General features: G+C 33.8%; 2 protein-coding genes across 2 annotated transcripts; one reads left to right on the plus strand and one right to left on the minus strand.

Moving 5' to 3' along the window:
* Positions 1–215: 215 nt before the first annotated feature.
* On the minus strand, positions 216–2609 carry LOC123918561 (ENTH domain-containing protein C794.11c). The gene is made up of 4 exons (XM_045970641.1): positions 2265–2609; positions 1994–2116; positions 1489–1650; positions 216–994 (listed from the first exon to the last, which is right to left on the minus strand). Exons 1-4 carry the CDS (start codon positions 2366–2368, stop codon positions 460–462), a joined length of 924 nt encoding a protein of 307 aa, XP_045826597.1. The 5' UTR covers positions 2369–2609; the 3' UTR covers positions 216–459.
* Positions 2610–11061: 8452 nt separating this feature from the next.
* On the plus strand, positions 11062–14219 carry LOC123918562 (probable protein phosphatase 2C 4). The gene is made up of 4 exons (XM_045970642.1): positions 11062–13006; positions 13096–13209; positions 13681–13945; positions 14048–14219. Exons 1-4 carry the CDS (start codon positions 11393–11395, stop codon positions 14161–14163), a joined length of 2109 nt encoding a protein of 702 aa, XP_045826598.1. The 5' UTR covers positions 11062–11392; the 3' UTR covers positions 14164–14219.
* The last annotated feature ends 480 nt before the right edge of the window (positions 14220–14699 follow it).

Here is a 14699-nt window from a genome sequence, read left to right on the forward strand (position 1 = left end):
TTGATCGATAATTAAGCTTAAAGTTATCCTGAAAGAGATTCACGGGTATCTCTATTGCATATAGTTTGTATAAATGTTGCTGAAAGAATTTTTTACCAAGGTGAACCTAGATATACTTTGAACCTTATAAAACATGAATTGCTCAAAATGAAATAGTGAAATGTCAGCAAAAACTTTTAATCTATTCTCCAGAACTTGCTGAAAACCTTTTCCACTTGCATATATGTAAGACAGTCCTTACACAGTAAATATAAAGGTATACATACCAAATCCGATTCTAGGGTCGGATACTGAGTTTTGAAAAAAAAAAAAATCTATTTTCATAGATAAGCCAAAAAAGAAAAAGAACTGTGACCATTGAAGAGAGGTTCTTCCAGAAACATAATGATAAACCAGATACATGATTACATGTACAATATTTGAAAATAACTTATTGAGTTAACTTAAATCTAAATTGCTTCAACAACCTTGTAGTATTCCATCTCTGGCAGAAAGCAAGGAAGCAGTACTATGTTTTCCTGTTGTTGAATTAAAAGGGTGATCATCTTCTATTTTAAACCTCATAAGCCTAGAAGAATCATCTTCTCCACAATCCAATAATGATTCTGATTCTCCATCCATGTTCCATTCATCCTTCCAAGGTTCCATGTTTTCTTTAGAACTTGATTCAGATTTCTGAATCAATTGATTGTTGGCAATATCATCATCTTGATATATCATTGTTTTCTTGCTGTCCAAGGTTGAGAAAGAGGGCTTATTTTCCTGATCTTCATAGTTGTTTGAATCTGAATCACATCTACGAATTGTGGTCGGCAATGATTTTTCGCGTAATATGGTTTGTGTTGAAGTTGATCTTTGTTGGAAACTTCCAAAACCTTGAATACCTCTTGATAATCTTCTACATTGGTTTCTTTCTTCCTTGAGAAGTGTTCCTTCTTCCAACAGTTTCATTACTCTCTCTGATTTCTTTCTAACAGTTAGGCCCCAATTGAACCTGCAAATTATCAATACAATTTGCATATTACTTATATATAAATTTTCTCTTATCTATGGCTTTCATCAAGAATATAGGCTTAAGGGTCTATTTAGATTGGTTTTTTGAGCTTTTCTCCTGATATAAACACTTGTGAGACTGTTCAGGAGATGTCTATAAGTTGTTTTCAGCTTATTTCTATAAGCTCGCCAAGATAACTTAAGAAAACAGCTAATCATCTTTTATTTTAAAAATAACTTATACATAAACACTTATACGATAAGTGTTTATACTATAAGTGCTTAATTATGTTGTTTATCCAAACAGGACCTAAATAGTCAACAAAAACAACTAACTAGGGTAACTAACTTTTACATCTAACGGATTAGTCGGTCCGGCCGGATACCGAGTTTTCAAAAATAACTTTTACATCTAACGGCGCTAGTGTCAAGAGAAAGAAAATCAATGACCAAGTTTTAATATTAAAATTGAAAGGAAAAGAATAAAAGGCATACCCTTGTTGATCAATATACTGAAAACCTTTAAGCTGGTTAATAACATCTTTATCACTCTGAAACTCCTCTGCTACACTTTCTGGTCCATGAGTCAACAAATGCTCAAGCACAATCAAGGAATTGTAAGAGATCCTCCAATTCTTCTTTTCAAATTTAGCCAATCTGTTTTACAATTGTACCATTTGTTCATCCATCATGATTCATTTATTAACAAAGAATAACAAGGTTTTAAATAAAAGTCCGCAATCCCAATCTGGGCCATAATAACATAACAGTTTTTGATATTGCATTAAACCACATTACAATTGCGTAAATGTTTGGTAGCACGGTCAATACGTCAGAATCATGGTATTCACCGTGATTTTCCAAAAGTTACACTTAGTGGCTTATGCAGATCACGGACCCACTGTGATAGCAAACATATGCTGCAATTGAGACCACATCCCGAAATATTAAGAAATCACGACCGCTATTTAAAACTTTGGATGTATCAAGCTAAACATACCTTTTATGTAGAATCTCTATAATCCTCCAATAATCATCTAGCTCAAAAGCAGCTTTTGAAATTGATCTAAGTGTTACAGTGTTTGGTGCCCATGGATTTTCATTAGTTGCCTCTTCTATCATTCTGCAAAGAGTAAACAAACACATACAAAGGGAAATAAGCATATACAATATATTAGAAATCCTATAGTTTTGGATATATGAAATAATTTGAAGTGTATATAATTAAGATAAAAAACAAATCAATGATATCATAAAAGTAATAAGCTCACAATTCTGCAGGGGTGACATCAGTTAGAGCTAATCTAGCAGTTTTGATTTTCTCTTTGAGGAAGAAAGAAGCTTGTTTTTTGAATTCATTGAAAGGAGTACCCATTTTGTTGTATTTTTGGTTCAAGAGTGTGCTTATTTTCTTCCTTTAGGATAGAAAAAAATAGAGAGAGATGAATGAAAATAGAAAATTAGATTTAGGTATGGTTGAATTGGTAAAATATGGTGAGGTCAGAAATTTCAACTAATCCATTAATCTGATCAAGATCTAGATTGTAATTATCAAATGTAACGACCCTTTGGCACGATTGATTGTCAATGTTTGAAAACAACAATTAATTCAATATAGGAATGACATATGTGATGTTTTTATATTTTTAATTAACTGTCTGGTTTCCCGTGAAAGAGTTCGGTGGTAAGACAAGTAAGGAAAGAAGTCTGGTAACTTAGAATTCGATTGTCAGATAAACAAAGTTCGATAAAAAATTGTTTTTACTAAAAATTAAACTCGGATTCTCCTGACGTTCGATTTGAAGGAACCACTTAAACTCAATGTTTTAGTTTGTGATTTTTTTTTATTTTTTTGGGTGAACCTGTTCATGACATATGTGATGCTTGGACTTTGATATAGAGAATTTAATTTAATTTGTATGTGACGTTTTTATTAAATGCCATTTTATGTTTTATTCATTATTTTTCTTGTTTCCTAGTGTTTATATTAACTTGTAAACACGTATGTGAAGTCGTCACTAGGGACTGTGGGCGGTTGATTTTTGAATTTTGAATATTATTTCAAAGTTTTTTTAGGGTAGGCATAGGCATTTAATTGTGTATGTGAGGGGAGCCAAACTATAATAATCTAGAAGCTCTTGCATGAACCACGAGATATCTATGTTGTTCTTGTTGATAATTATTTATAATTATGCATGCTTGTTGTTTCGGTCCATAGTAATCTTTATAACATGAGCTCAAGTCCATGATCAAAGTCTAGTTCTTTAACCTAAGAGGACTTGGATGAAATGGTAAGAGACCTTGGATGAGATGGTGGATATATTTTTTAATTTAATAAGAGATTTTGGTTCAAATTTAGTTCTAAGATTAGTTTCTACAATTACATACAAATGATACTAGCATGGCTTAAACTTAAGAACTTTTAGATTTAAAATCTGTTTTTTTATAACTAGATCAAACCATTGGAGTTTTGATTGGTGTGTAGATTCATTGAGTTGTTTTTTTTTTGGTACAAGTAGGAGAGAAAAAAAACACAAAAGCAAACAAAGACCAAACTATCTAGAAAAGAAAGTCTCATTAGCATCGGCTAACAGGAGGAGACTCATTTCATCTGGGGGGTCAGCTAGAGGAGAATAAGTCTCAGGATGAGAAGCCCCAAACTTGGCAAGGTAGTCGGCGCAAGCATTGCCCTCTCGGCAAGTGTGAACTATATGGATACGCCAATCTCTAGGGAGAAGCTCCTTAATATTGTGTATAATCGCTGCATAGTGTGTCAAGCGTTGACAGTTTCTGAGATCAACTTAATTGTAGACTTAGAATCTAAGTAACACCACAACTCCGTGAATCCAAAGCCCCACGCTAATACTAAGCCATAATAGATAGTCAATAGCTCCGCATGAAGGATGTTAGAGAAGCCTATGTTTCCAACAAAACCATGAATCCAAAAACCTGGGATACCAGGATTTCCAAGACTGCTCCCATCGACATTCAAAATCATACCAGTACCTCTGTGAGCATTCCACCGAACCTACTGAGTATCCGGATTCGAAGCTTGTTTAAAGAAGCATGTAAACAACAAATGCGCATAATTATCCGTCCACATCCTAAGCGTAGTCAGTGAAACCGACTCGTTTGCTAAGCACAAAAGAAGATTCATCTACTAAGTTCATATATCAAATTGGCATGAGATATAATTATCAAAATCACATGTTTAATTTTGACAAAAATTATATTTTATAGCTTCAATAAAATTAAAGTAGCATATGAATTTGTCAAACTTGCAACTGATCCTCCAAAAGTCCAAACAATCACTAACTAATCCATTGAGCTTATTTTTTTTAATGAGCGATTAATGATCAAACCAAGCTTACTATGTCCAAAAAAGCATACTTCATGGGACTTGAGTATTTTGGACAAAGCAGTCCAAGTGAGCAAGTCACAATCAACCAAATTTACTTACGTTCATGACAACCCATCAAACCATTGGAAATTTCGCCCAGCTAGAACAATGAATCAATGACCATAGTATGTCACGTCCCTTTTAAATTTAGTCAAAAAAAAAAAAAAAAAAAACCGACGCAAATTATTCATCAAATTTTAACAAGAATGTCCACCATGAACAATTGATTAGTATTATTATAACGAATACGAATTTTACAAAATTTACCGTTAAATTGAAAGTTTATATCCTATAAATCATTCATAAAAAAAATTAGAAAAATTGAAAATTATTTGAGATGTTATTGAGACATATCAAGATTAACGGTATTCAAGAAAAACAAACAAACCGTTAATCTTAGTGAATCTCAATAACATATCAAATGATTTTTAATTATTCTAAATTTTTTAATGAATGATCTATATGATATAAATTTTCGGTTGATATTAGAATTTGCATGATAGATGTATAACTTGAAAGGTAGGTAGGAGCACATCATGAACTAAGTCAATAACCAAGAGGATTTTTTTTTATAATCAACCAAGAGGTAGGTAGGAGCACATCATGAATTCAATTCCAAGTATCGGCCCACTTTACCGAGTGAATGTTTTTGGGCTGATGAATTATAGCCTATGCTGGTCCAGCCAAAACCTATACCAATATCACATAGAATTATTATGGTCCAAATTCTCGTGAGTTTAACTTAATTGGTAGAGACATCGTATTTTATACGTAGAATTCAGAGTTTGAATCTCAAAACTCCACTTATTTACTTTAAAGATGAAATTCTAGTTACTATACTATCTGACAATAACAAAAAACTTTTAAGGTGTTTAATATATTACAAAATAAAAGTGATTGAACATGATAACTTTAATTGTACCGTGTGTGATTTTAAAATACTTTCTAGAACCGGGCAAATTAGGAACCAAGAGAATGGGCAAATACTAAAAAAAAAAATTGTCTCTCACTAAATCACATAACAACTTTTATTGTTTTGGTGTTAACCTTCTGGTCCATAAGAGAAAGGGAGCCCAATAATTCAGTGTTCGGCCGCGAGATAAATAAAGTCTGATAAAAAATTATTTTCATCGGGAATCGAACTCGGGTTCTCACAAACAATTTGTCTTAGTGTGAGCCCATTAACTATTTGAACTCAATCTCTTGATTTACATAACAATTTTTTATCTCTTATAAAAGTTGTTTAAAATACCAAAATAAAATTGTTCTGGATACACCAAAATAGTCTCACATCGCTTGGTAATCGAGGTTAAGGAGTGTTTATATACAACACCCACACCTTTCAAATCACCGAGACGATTTTTCTACAAAGGACAAAATCATAACGGGTTAACCCCAAAACGAACAACCTCTCGAAAATATGGACTTGACGTAACATCGTAACAAGAATGTTGTCTACTAAACATATACAAAACAAAAAATCATTTAAACAGAGCTTACTTTTTACATATCAAAGAGTTTAAATAAAGTCAAAGAAAATAGTGAATGAATGAATTGATATATCATGTCGACATGGCAAAGGAGAGGTGAACCACAACATTTAATGGAGATAGATTGCATTGCATCATCAAATCTGTGATGGGTTGTGATTTGTGATATATAGTAGATCAAAAGAGCATGAAGAGGAAAACAGGACTTAATAAGCATTTACTGGCTTCGAATTTAATGAATTGATGGTAGTGACGGATATTTATTTGATGTGTCTGAATATCTGATGCTCGCCCCCCAGCCGTTGATGTGCATTCAATTCTCACTAAGGGGTAGTAATCCTTCCATTTTTTTTATTTATTAAATAAAAGTAAAATAATCTAACATTAATTGAAAATTATATTTAAATTTAAAAATATGTACCTTTTATGAAAAAATAGACGTCGGTGTAAAATTAATTTACATCGACTAGTGGGAGATATGCTTATGGGGGGGGGGGGGGGGGGGGGGGGGGGGGGGGGGGGGGGGGGCTCTATTTCAGGTGATTGTTATGCTTATGAGATCTTGACGCGTCTAGTTAAATTTTATCGGATTGGTGTCAATGTTCCTGTATGAATACAAGAGTTAGTTTTGTAAATTCCAATACTATGATCTCCACACTTTCTTCTTGTACGTCTGTTCTTTAATTAAGGGAACGTACATGCAAAGACACATTGGTGTCAAAGTCAGGCAGGCTGCAAGCAGATGATAAGTGATTGTAATTGAAGATTTACCCCTATTTAACACAAATGAATATTTGTGCTCTCTTATTTGTTATTATTTCTCCTTATGTGACCATTGGGGGGCTCCTGTTCTGGGCCGAGCACAGATGCTCGAGCACCGAAGGATCGCGAGCAGATATATCCCGAGCTAGCCTATCGCGAGGACCTCACGAGCCTTGCTCGATTCACCAACGGTCTGATACTTCCACGTATCGTAACGACCGTAAACCAGAATGATGAGCATTTACTGCACATCAAGGCCTCATGGCCGTTTTCCGACAGCCACTTGATGGCCATTAATGCCATCAAGGGTCTTGGCCCAGCGCTAGATATACGCAACTCTTTGACATTTGCAAGGTACATAACATTTTAGCACAGAAAACCTACACTTCACCTCACTGACTTGAGCGTCGGAGTGCCTGCAGGTACACAACCCCCTCCGTTTCAACAGGGGCTTCACCAACTCAAGCGCTGGCGCGGTCGCACTTCTGGTCGGGTAAGATCAGTGCCTGTATGTTTGATAACCTAGATAGGAACAAGACTCATCTCTAAGTCTAATTGAATTTCGTGACATGTGGAACAGTAGAGGCACACACCAAACCTTCTAGAACTTTACCTTCTAATGTGTTTATTTGTTGGGATGATGTTGGGGTAACCTTTTTGCTATGTCACCCCCTTTATTTGACGTTTCTATGTCGGGCTTTTCTCTTATTGGGCTAAGCAGTTTAGCCTATTTTATTCATTCGATGCAGAAGTTTTCTCTCCCGACCCCCCTCATTTCTTTTCTACCCCCCAAAAATCTCATTTTGCTCCTTGCGGTATGAAAATTTTTTGCCAACAAACTTCGGTTTATATAAACCGAAGTTTTTAAACATGGAAAAAAAATTCGGTTTATATAAACCGAAATAACATATACCCCCCAAAAAGAAGGAAAATTTATGTGAAAATTCGTGTAGAGCTACCTGTGGTAAATTTATCATATCTCTCTGAATATAGGTCGTATGCTAATGATTTTTAATCCAGTGTAAAGAAGACAAAATTTACTACAAGATTGACACCGGAATTATTAAATTTCATTAAGTATAGTATGAGAAAATCTACCTACAAGTTTGAGAAAAGTTTCTGCAAAAATGTTGTAGAGATACCTGTGGTAAATTTATCATAGCTCTCTGAATATAAGTCGTATGCTAATAATGTTTTATCCAGTGTAAAGAAGACAAAATTTACTACAAGATTGACACCGGAATTGTTAAATTTCATTAAGTATAGTATGAGAAAATCTACCTACAAGTTTGAGAAAAGTTTATGCTCTGTTTCTGTACCAGTACCAATTATTTCGTCAAACTGAACCAATTGGATAGTTAACCCTCAAAACAAAAATTATATTTGTATTCTTGACACCCTAAGCTTTCCAACGAGTGGTCATTTACTCAAATCGGACATCGTTTAGTATTTCAAATAAATTGTGGAAGTTGAGGGTCTCATGCAGAATTTATGCAGGAAAGCTGGAAAAAAATTTGGAACACAATACTTCGGTTTATATAAACCGAAATTTTTTAGCATGACAAAAAAATTCGGTTCGTATAAACCGAAGTACCCCCCAAGGGCAAAAACGGAAATTCAGGGGGTAGATAAGAAATGAGGGGGGTTGGGAGAGAAACCTTCGATGCATATCTCCATGGTGCTTGATCCCGTCATTATTTGGGTTAAAATCCATAACATTACATTTAGTATGATTTAGATTTAGAACTCCCACTAGTAGAGATGACTTTACCAATTGCTAGTGGTCTTTACTTCTAATGCTAATGTAATTATTCATATACTTATAAATTAAACGTCTTAAGACTCGTTTGCGACGGCCGACGTAAAGCTAATATTTAAACGACATAATGTAAAGTTGACATTTAAGAGCATCCATAATGGAGCACTCCATTTTTGAGTACTTAAATGGTCCCACATAAACACATCATCAATTTATTATTTTCTTAATAATAGTACCTAATAGGTACTCAACCCCTCCAATGGAGCATTTCATAAAAAGTTCTAAAATGGGTCCCATCAATAACTCCACATCATTAAAATTTGAAATTTAATTTAAAATAATATTGCCAAATTAAATTTTTTAAAATATATTAAATAAAGTGGGTTCCATAAAAAGAAGAGAGAGAGAGTTCTTATATTAGAAGTGATACCTATTAGGTACTAAAATGTGTTGTGCTCCAATGGTAGTACCTTTTTTTTTTTTTATCAAAAGTTGATGGTTTATAAGTACCACCAACTTATTTACAAAGAAAATACTATAATTGCTGCTGCCAAGGATCGAACCCCTGACCAACAGCCTACACCCGCTCAGTCAGCAAGTGCCAACTGAGCTACCCCACCCACCCCGCAATGGTAGTACCTAATAAGTACCATGAGTACTTAATATGTACTACACCATTGAAGATGGTCTAACAACATAATGCAATATTATCTTCTTTCATCCTATATCATTTTTTTGTCACCTTTCTTATATCATATATTCATACTTTTATTTTAGACGTTTATTTTATAGTAATAACATATCATTTTTTATTATTAGTATATAGATAAAACAACAAATTATTAAAAACTCTCATACATAAAGTAAAAAGATCGATGGTTTAACCAGCAGCGGATCTAGGGGTGGGTTGAGGTGGGCCACGACCCATCCCCACCCCCAAAAAATAATTTTTTTTATATGTAAGATATTAATTTAAATGTATTATTAATGATTTTAAGTCACCCGGTATATATATATATATATATATATATATATATATATATATATATATATATATATATATATATATATATATATATATATATATATATATATATATATATATATATATATATGTACAAATATTAATGTAAATATTAATTTAGAGTATATTATTGATGATTATAAGTAATTCGGTACACATATCAGTTCAAGTATTAGTGTAAATGTTAGTTCATAATTAATTGAATTTATAATAATAGATAAAATTAGCAGTTGAACTACCATATATAAATATGAAATGAGATAAAAAAAATATGTTTAATTAATATTAAATTTTTCAAGTCCCATATTTTCACATTTGTTGCAATTTTAATCCTATCTCAATATTATTTTTTCCTTTTTTCTGTCAAATTAGCGAATTTTAATGCCAAAAAAATGTGAATTTTGGTCTCAAATTTGATATTTCATCTTTAGATTCAATGTTGGGGACAGTAAATGACCTTTATAGCCAAAAATCACAATTTTTAGAGTAAAAATATAGATTGTTGGTACCAAAATTGTAACATGTGAAAATAGATGAGCAAAAAATTCAATTTAAAAATAAATTGACTATTTTTCAACCCACCCACAATATTTTTTCTGGTTCCGCCACTGGTTCAAACTCAATTCGATATAACATTCTATCTAATAATTTTGGTATTTCTTCCTATTGTTTATATTGTTGACAAGAAGGGCCGTGTTTCATAACCATGATGGATTTATTAAAACAAACAACAACTGGATGACTTTCGTCCCAAGCATCATGAAACAAAATTTGAAATGTCAACATTCAATTCAATCTATAATAATAACAATAAATAAAAAAGTCAATGGAGTAATGGGGCTACATGTTAGTCAAATTACCTAATTGTTCAGGCTGTGCAGTGATGGCAGCATTACTTATTTCGAACTACCCCACCAACAACAACACATTCAATTAAACTTAGCCAACCTCACCTTCTACTACTATTATTTCCCATTTCCATTCGTATATTTATTTATTTATACAAAAAGCCGAAATTATTGACAATTATTTTTGTTTTTATTTTTATACTATTTTCAAAGACAAAGCTAGTTCAAGTTGAGCTGAGTTCGGGAAATCTCTAGTTGACAAATTATCAATTAGAGCAATAAAATATTGCCACGTGTAAGTCAATATTATTTCTTCAATACTTTCACTTGATCCAACGGTGACTATGGCACGCTTTTCAACATGCAATTTTTTTTACTCCTTTAAATTCCTTTTTCCTCTATGTTGACTTTTTAATTTCATAACCAGAATTTATTTATGTAGTACTGTACTCTACAACGTCATTTAAAATTCAAAATTTCACCTTTTATTTTTCTCCTCCCAAAAAAAAAAAAAAAACCAACACTAAATCTCCCTAAATCTCAACATAAGATTCATTCATTCAATTGCTTTCCCACAAAAGATCTCAATCTCTCATTATCCTCTCACCCACAGATTCTATGCCGCGTGTATACCACGCTCCATAACAAGCGTGGTTGAATATTGAACAAGAAATTAAAACCGAACATAAAACCTTTAAATTTTACTTTATCTTCATCATAGTCAACGCCCCACTCAAAAAATAAAAAAATACAAACCCTCAAACTTTTAATCAATTTTCCATAAATAATTGAGAGAGAGAAAAATGAGTGCGTTTTCTTATTTTCTAAAAAACCTTTAATACAAAAAGTCAACTCTCTCTCTCTTTCTCTCTCTATCATCATCATCATCAACTTCTCTTATCAACTTCAACTTGTCTTTCTTTCTTCACCATCCACTTCTCAATCTCTCTCTCTCTTAGTTCCTTCCTAGTTCCCACTAATTTTTCAACCCAAAACCCAACATGAAAAACGAGTTGTAACATAACACAAAATACCAACCTTATAACTTCACTACCACTTTGTATTTTTTTTTATTCTTTTGTTTTTTCATTTATTCTGTTTTTATTTTTCTTTGCTATGGGTAACGGAATAGGAAAATTAACGGTGTGTTTCACCGGTAACAACGGTGGTAAGAGGAAACACGATATATCAATTTTAATAACGGATCCTTTAGATGAAGGTCTTGGTCACAGTTTCTGTTATGTTAGACCCGACCCGACCCGTTTATCTAGTTCGAAAGTTCATTCTGAAGAAACAACAACTTTCAGAACTATTTCTGGTGCTTCTGTTAGCGCTAACACGTCGACGCCGTTATCAACGGCGTTTATGGATTTATACTCTTACGGTTGTTTTGATAGAGCTGCTGCGTTTGAAAGTTCAACTTCTTTTGCTTCTCTTCCTTTACAACCGATTCCGAAGAATCTGATAAGTTCCGGTTCGGGTCCTTTTTCTGGTAATTTCGGTGTTGGTGGTGGTTTTCCGAGTTCCGGTCCACTTGAGCGTGGTTTTATGTCCGGTCCGATTGAGCGTGGGTTCATGTCCGGTCCGATTGAAAAAGAAAACACCGATCAGTTTCAGAGAAGCTTTTCTCATAGTGGATTAGGGTTTTCCGTTCGACCTAGAACGAGAAAAGAGAAATGGATTCGTGTTCTTCAGAGAGCGATTTCGAAGACTCTGTCACGTGGAGGACAGAACTCTATCGTTACTCCGATCAAAGGTGTCGCCGTTAAGGAACCGCCGGAGTGGATTCTTGCAGGTGAGAAGCATCATAACGAGAATTTGACTGTGAGTAGTTTGAATTTGAGTAGTGAAGGTAGTTTGGAAGATGATGATTCGTTGGGTAGTCAGAATCTTCAATGGGCTCAGGGAAAAGCAGGGGAAGATCGTGTTCATGTTGTTGTTTCTGAAGAACATGGTTGGGTTTTTGTTGGAATTTACGATGGATTTAACGGTCCTGATGCGCCGGATTATTTACTTTCGAATCTTTATACTTTTGTTCATAAGGAACTTAAAGGGTTGCTTTGGGATGACGGTGGTTCACCGGATAATTTGAATTTTAAACCGCGTGATTCGGTTGATGATGATGTTGTTGGGAATGAAGATAAGGTGTTTGATGATTGTTCTCAATGTGTTGATCAAGAGAAAATGGATTCGGTTACGAAGAGAAAAAAGAGAGGTAAGAACTCGAAGAATAAGTACAAAGATGCAGCGAAGAAACACGAAGAGAATCATAGGAGATGGAAGTGTGAATGGGATAGAGAGAGATTAGAGCTTGATAGAAGATTGAAGGAACAACTGAGTGGTGGTGACGGTGACGATAATTCTGTTAATCATTCAGATGTTTTGGAAGCTTTATCTCGAGCTTTGAGGAAAACTGAGGAGTCTTATCTTGATGTTGCTGATAAGATGGTGACGGAGAATCCGGAACTTGCTTTGATGGGTTCATGTGTTCTGGTAATGTTGATGAAAGGGGAAGATGTTTATGTGATGAATGTGGGAGATAGTAGAGCTGTGTTGGCACAAAAAGCTGAACCTGATTATTGGATTGGGAAAATTAGACAGGATTTGGAGAGGATTAATGAAGAGACAATGCATGATCTTGAATCATGGGATGATGCTGATAAATCAAATGTTGTTCCTAGTTTAAGTGCTTTTCAGCTTACCAAGGATCATAGTACCAATGTTGAAGAGGTACTTATTTTTGCCTATTTTAGATTACTGTTTTGATTTTTTGGTTTATGTGTTCATCTTGATTGAAAAGTGTGTTATTTTAATTTCAGGAAGTAATCAGGATAATAAAAGAGCACCCGGATGATCCTTGTGCCGTGGTCAACGATCGTGTGAAGGGATCTCTCAAGGTTACTCGAGCATTCGGTGCAGGATTTCTCAAACAGGTTGGCATCTAAATGTACTCTAATCAGTAACTTTACCATTAATGCCAAGGAACTCAACAAAATGATGAATTTGGATTGTTTTCCGTCACAATCCCACACATTCACGCAATCAGATTGTGACGGAATGCAATCCAAATCCAAAAGGATAGTATATAGGATAATTAAATGATTAACACATGCTATAACAAGACTACTCTATTCCACATTCGTTTCTCTTGTTTCAAACAGTTTCTTAAATACCTTCTATCCTTGGATGTAAAAAATGTTGCTACTTCTAGTGTAATACTACATAAGCTAGGTGCCATTCTTGTAAAAGATTAATAATCACAAAAATCACAAATTAGTAATATTAAGTTCTTTCCTTTCACAGAAATTGGTATATTGACACATTACTTAAAGCTAAGCAGTGTTTTCTACGACGACTTTTTTTATTTAACCAAGTTTCTAATAATATATGTGAATGTTTTGCAGCCCAAATGGAACAATGCACTTCTGGAGATGTTTAGAATAGACTACGTAGGAAATTCCCCATACATCACTTGCCAACCATACCTTAAACACCACAGATTAGGCCAAAAAGACAAATTTTTGATTCTATGCTCCGACGGACTCTATCAATACTTATCAAACGAAGAAGCAGTAGCTGAAGTTGAGCTTTTCATCACATTGCAACCTGAAGGAGACCCTGCTCAACATTTGGTTGAAGAAGTCTTGTTTCGTGCTGCGAAGAAAGCTGGTACGAACAATTCCATTTTAAAGATTTCACATTTGCATCTTAAAATTGATTACTCTAATTATTTTACTTAACTTTTTCCTTTTCCTTCTTAATCTTAATCAGGTTTGGATTTCCACGAATTGCTCGAAATTCCACAAGGCGATAGGCGGCGTTACCACGACGATGTTTCCATCATTGTTATTTCTTTGGAAGGAAGGATATGGAGATCATGTGTATAACAAGTATAATGAAAAAAACCAACCATATATCATATCATCCTCATAATATATATATATATATATAAAAAAAAATGAGATATATGCTGCCGAAGGGTCATGCATCCTTTTTGCTCTTACCCCTCCCTACTCGAGAGTGCATAGAAAATTACTCGTACAGACTTAAATATAAGTTAAAATGTACATGTATTTAGATTAAATTAAAACCAAATACACGTACTTTTTTTTACTTATATTTAAGTTCGAAAGAGTAGGTGTGCAATTCGGTGGATGGTGAGGATTGTAAAGTTGTAAACCCTTGATTTTGTTTATTTAATATAACTCTCACATAAAAATTGTGATTTTGTAATAAAAAATATCATTCCTTAAAAATCTTTTGTTTGTGCCCCAAGCACTAGCAACCCACACCACTTTCTACAATTCTGGTTGGCAATTGATAGAGCTAGTCATTAGTGCATTAGCATCTTTTCAATTTGAAAATTGAAAAAACATATTCCAATAAAAATGCTTCTAAGATCAAGAAATTTATGTTTGCCTTT

The sequence above is a fragment of the Trifolium pratense genome, linkage group LG3, assembly GCF_020283565.1.
Source record: "Trifolium pratense cultivar HEN17-A07 linkage group LG3, ARS_RC_1.1, whole genome shotgun sequence".
Lineage (NCBI taxonomy): Eukaryota > Viridiplantae > Streptophyta > Magnoliopsida > Fabales > Fabaceae > Trifolium > Trifolium pratense.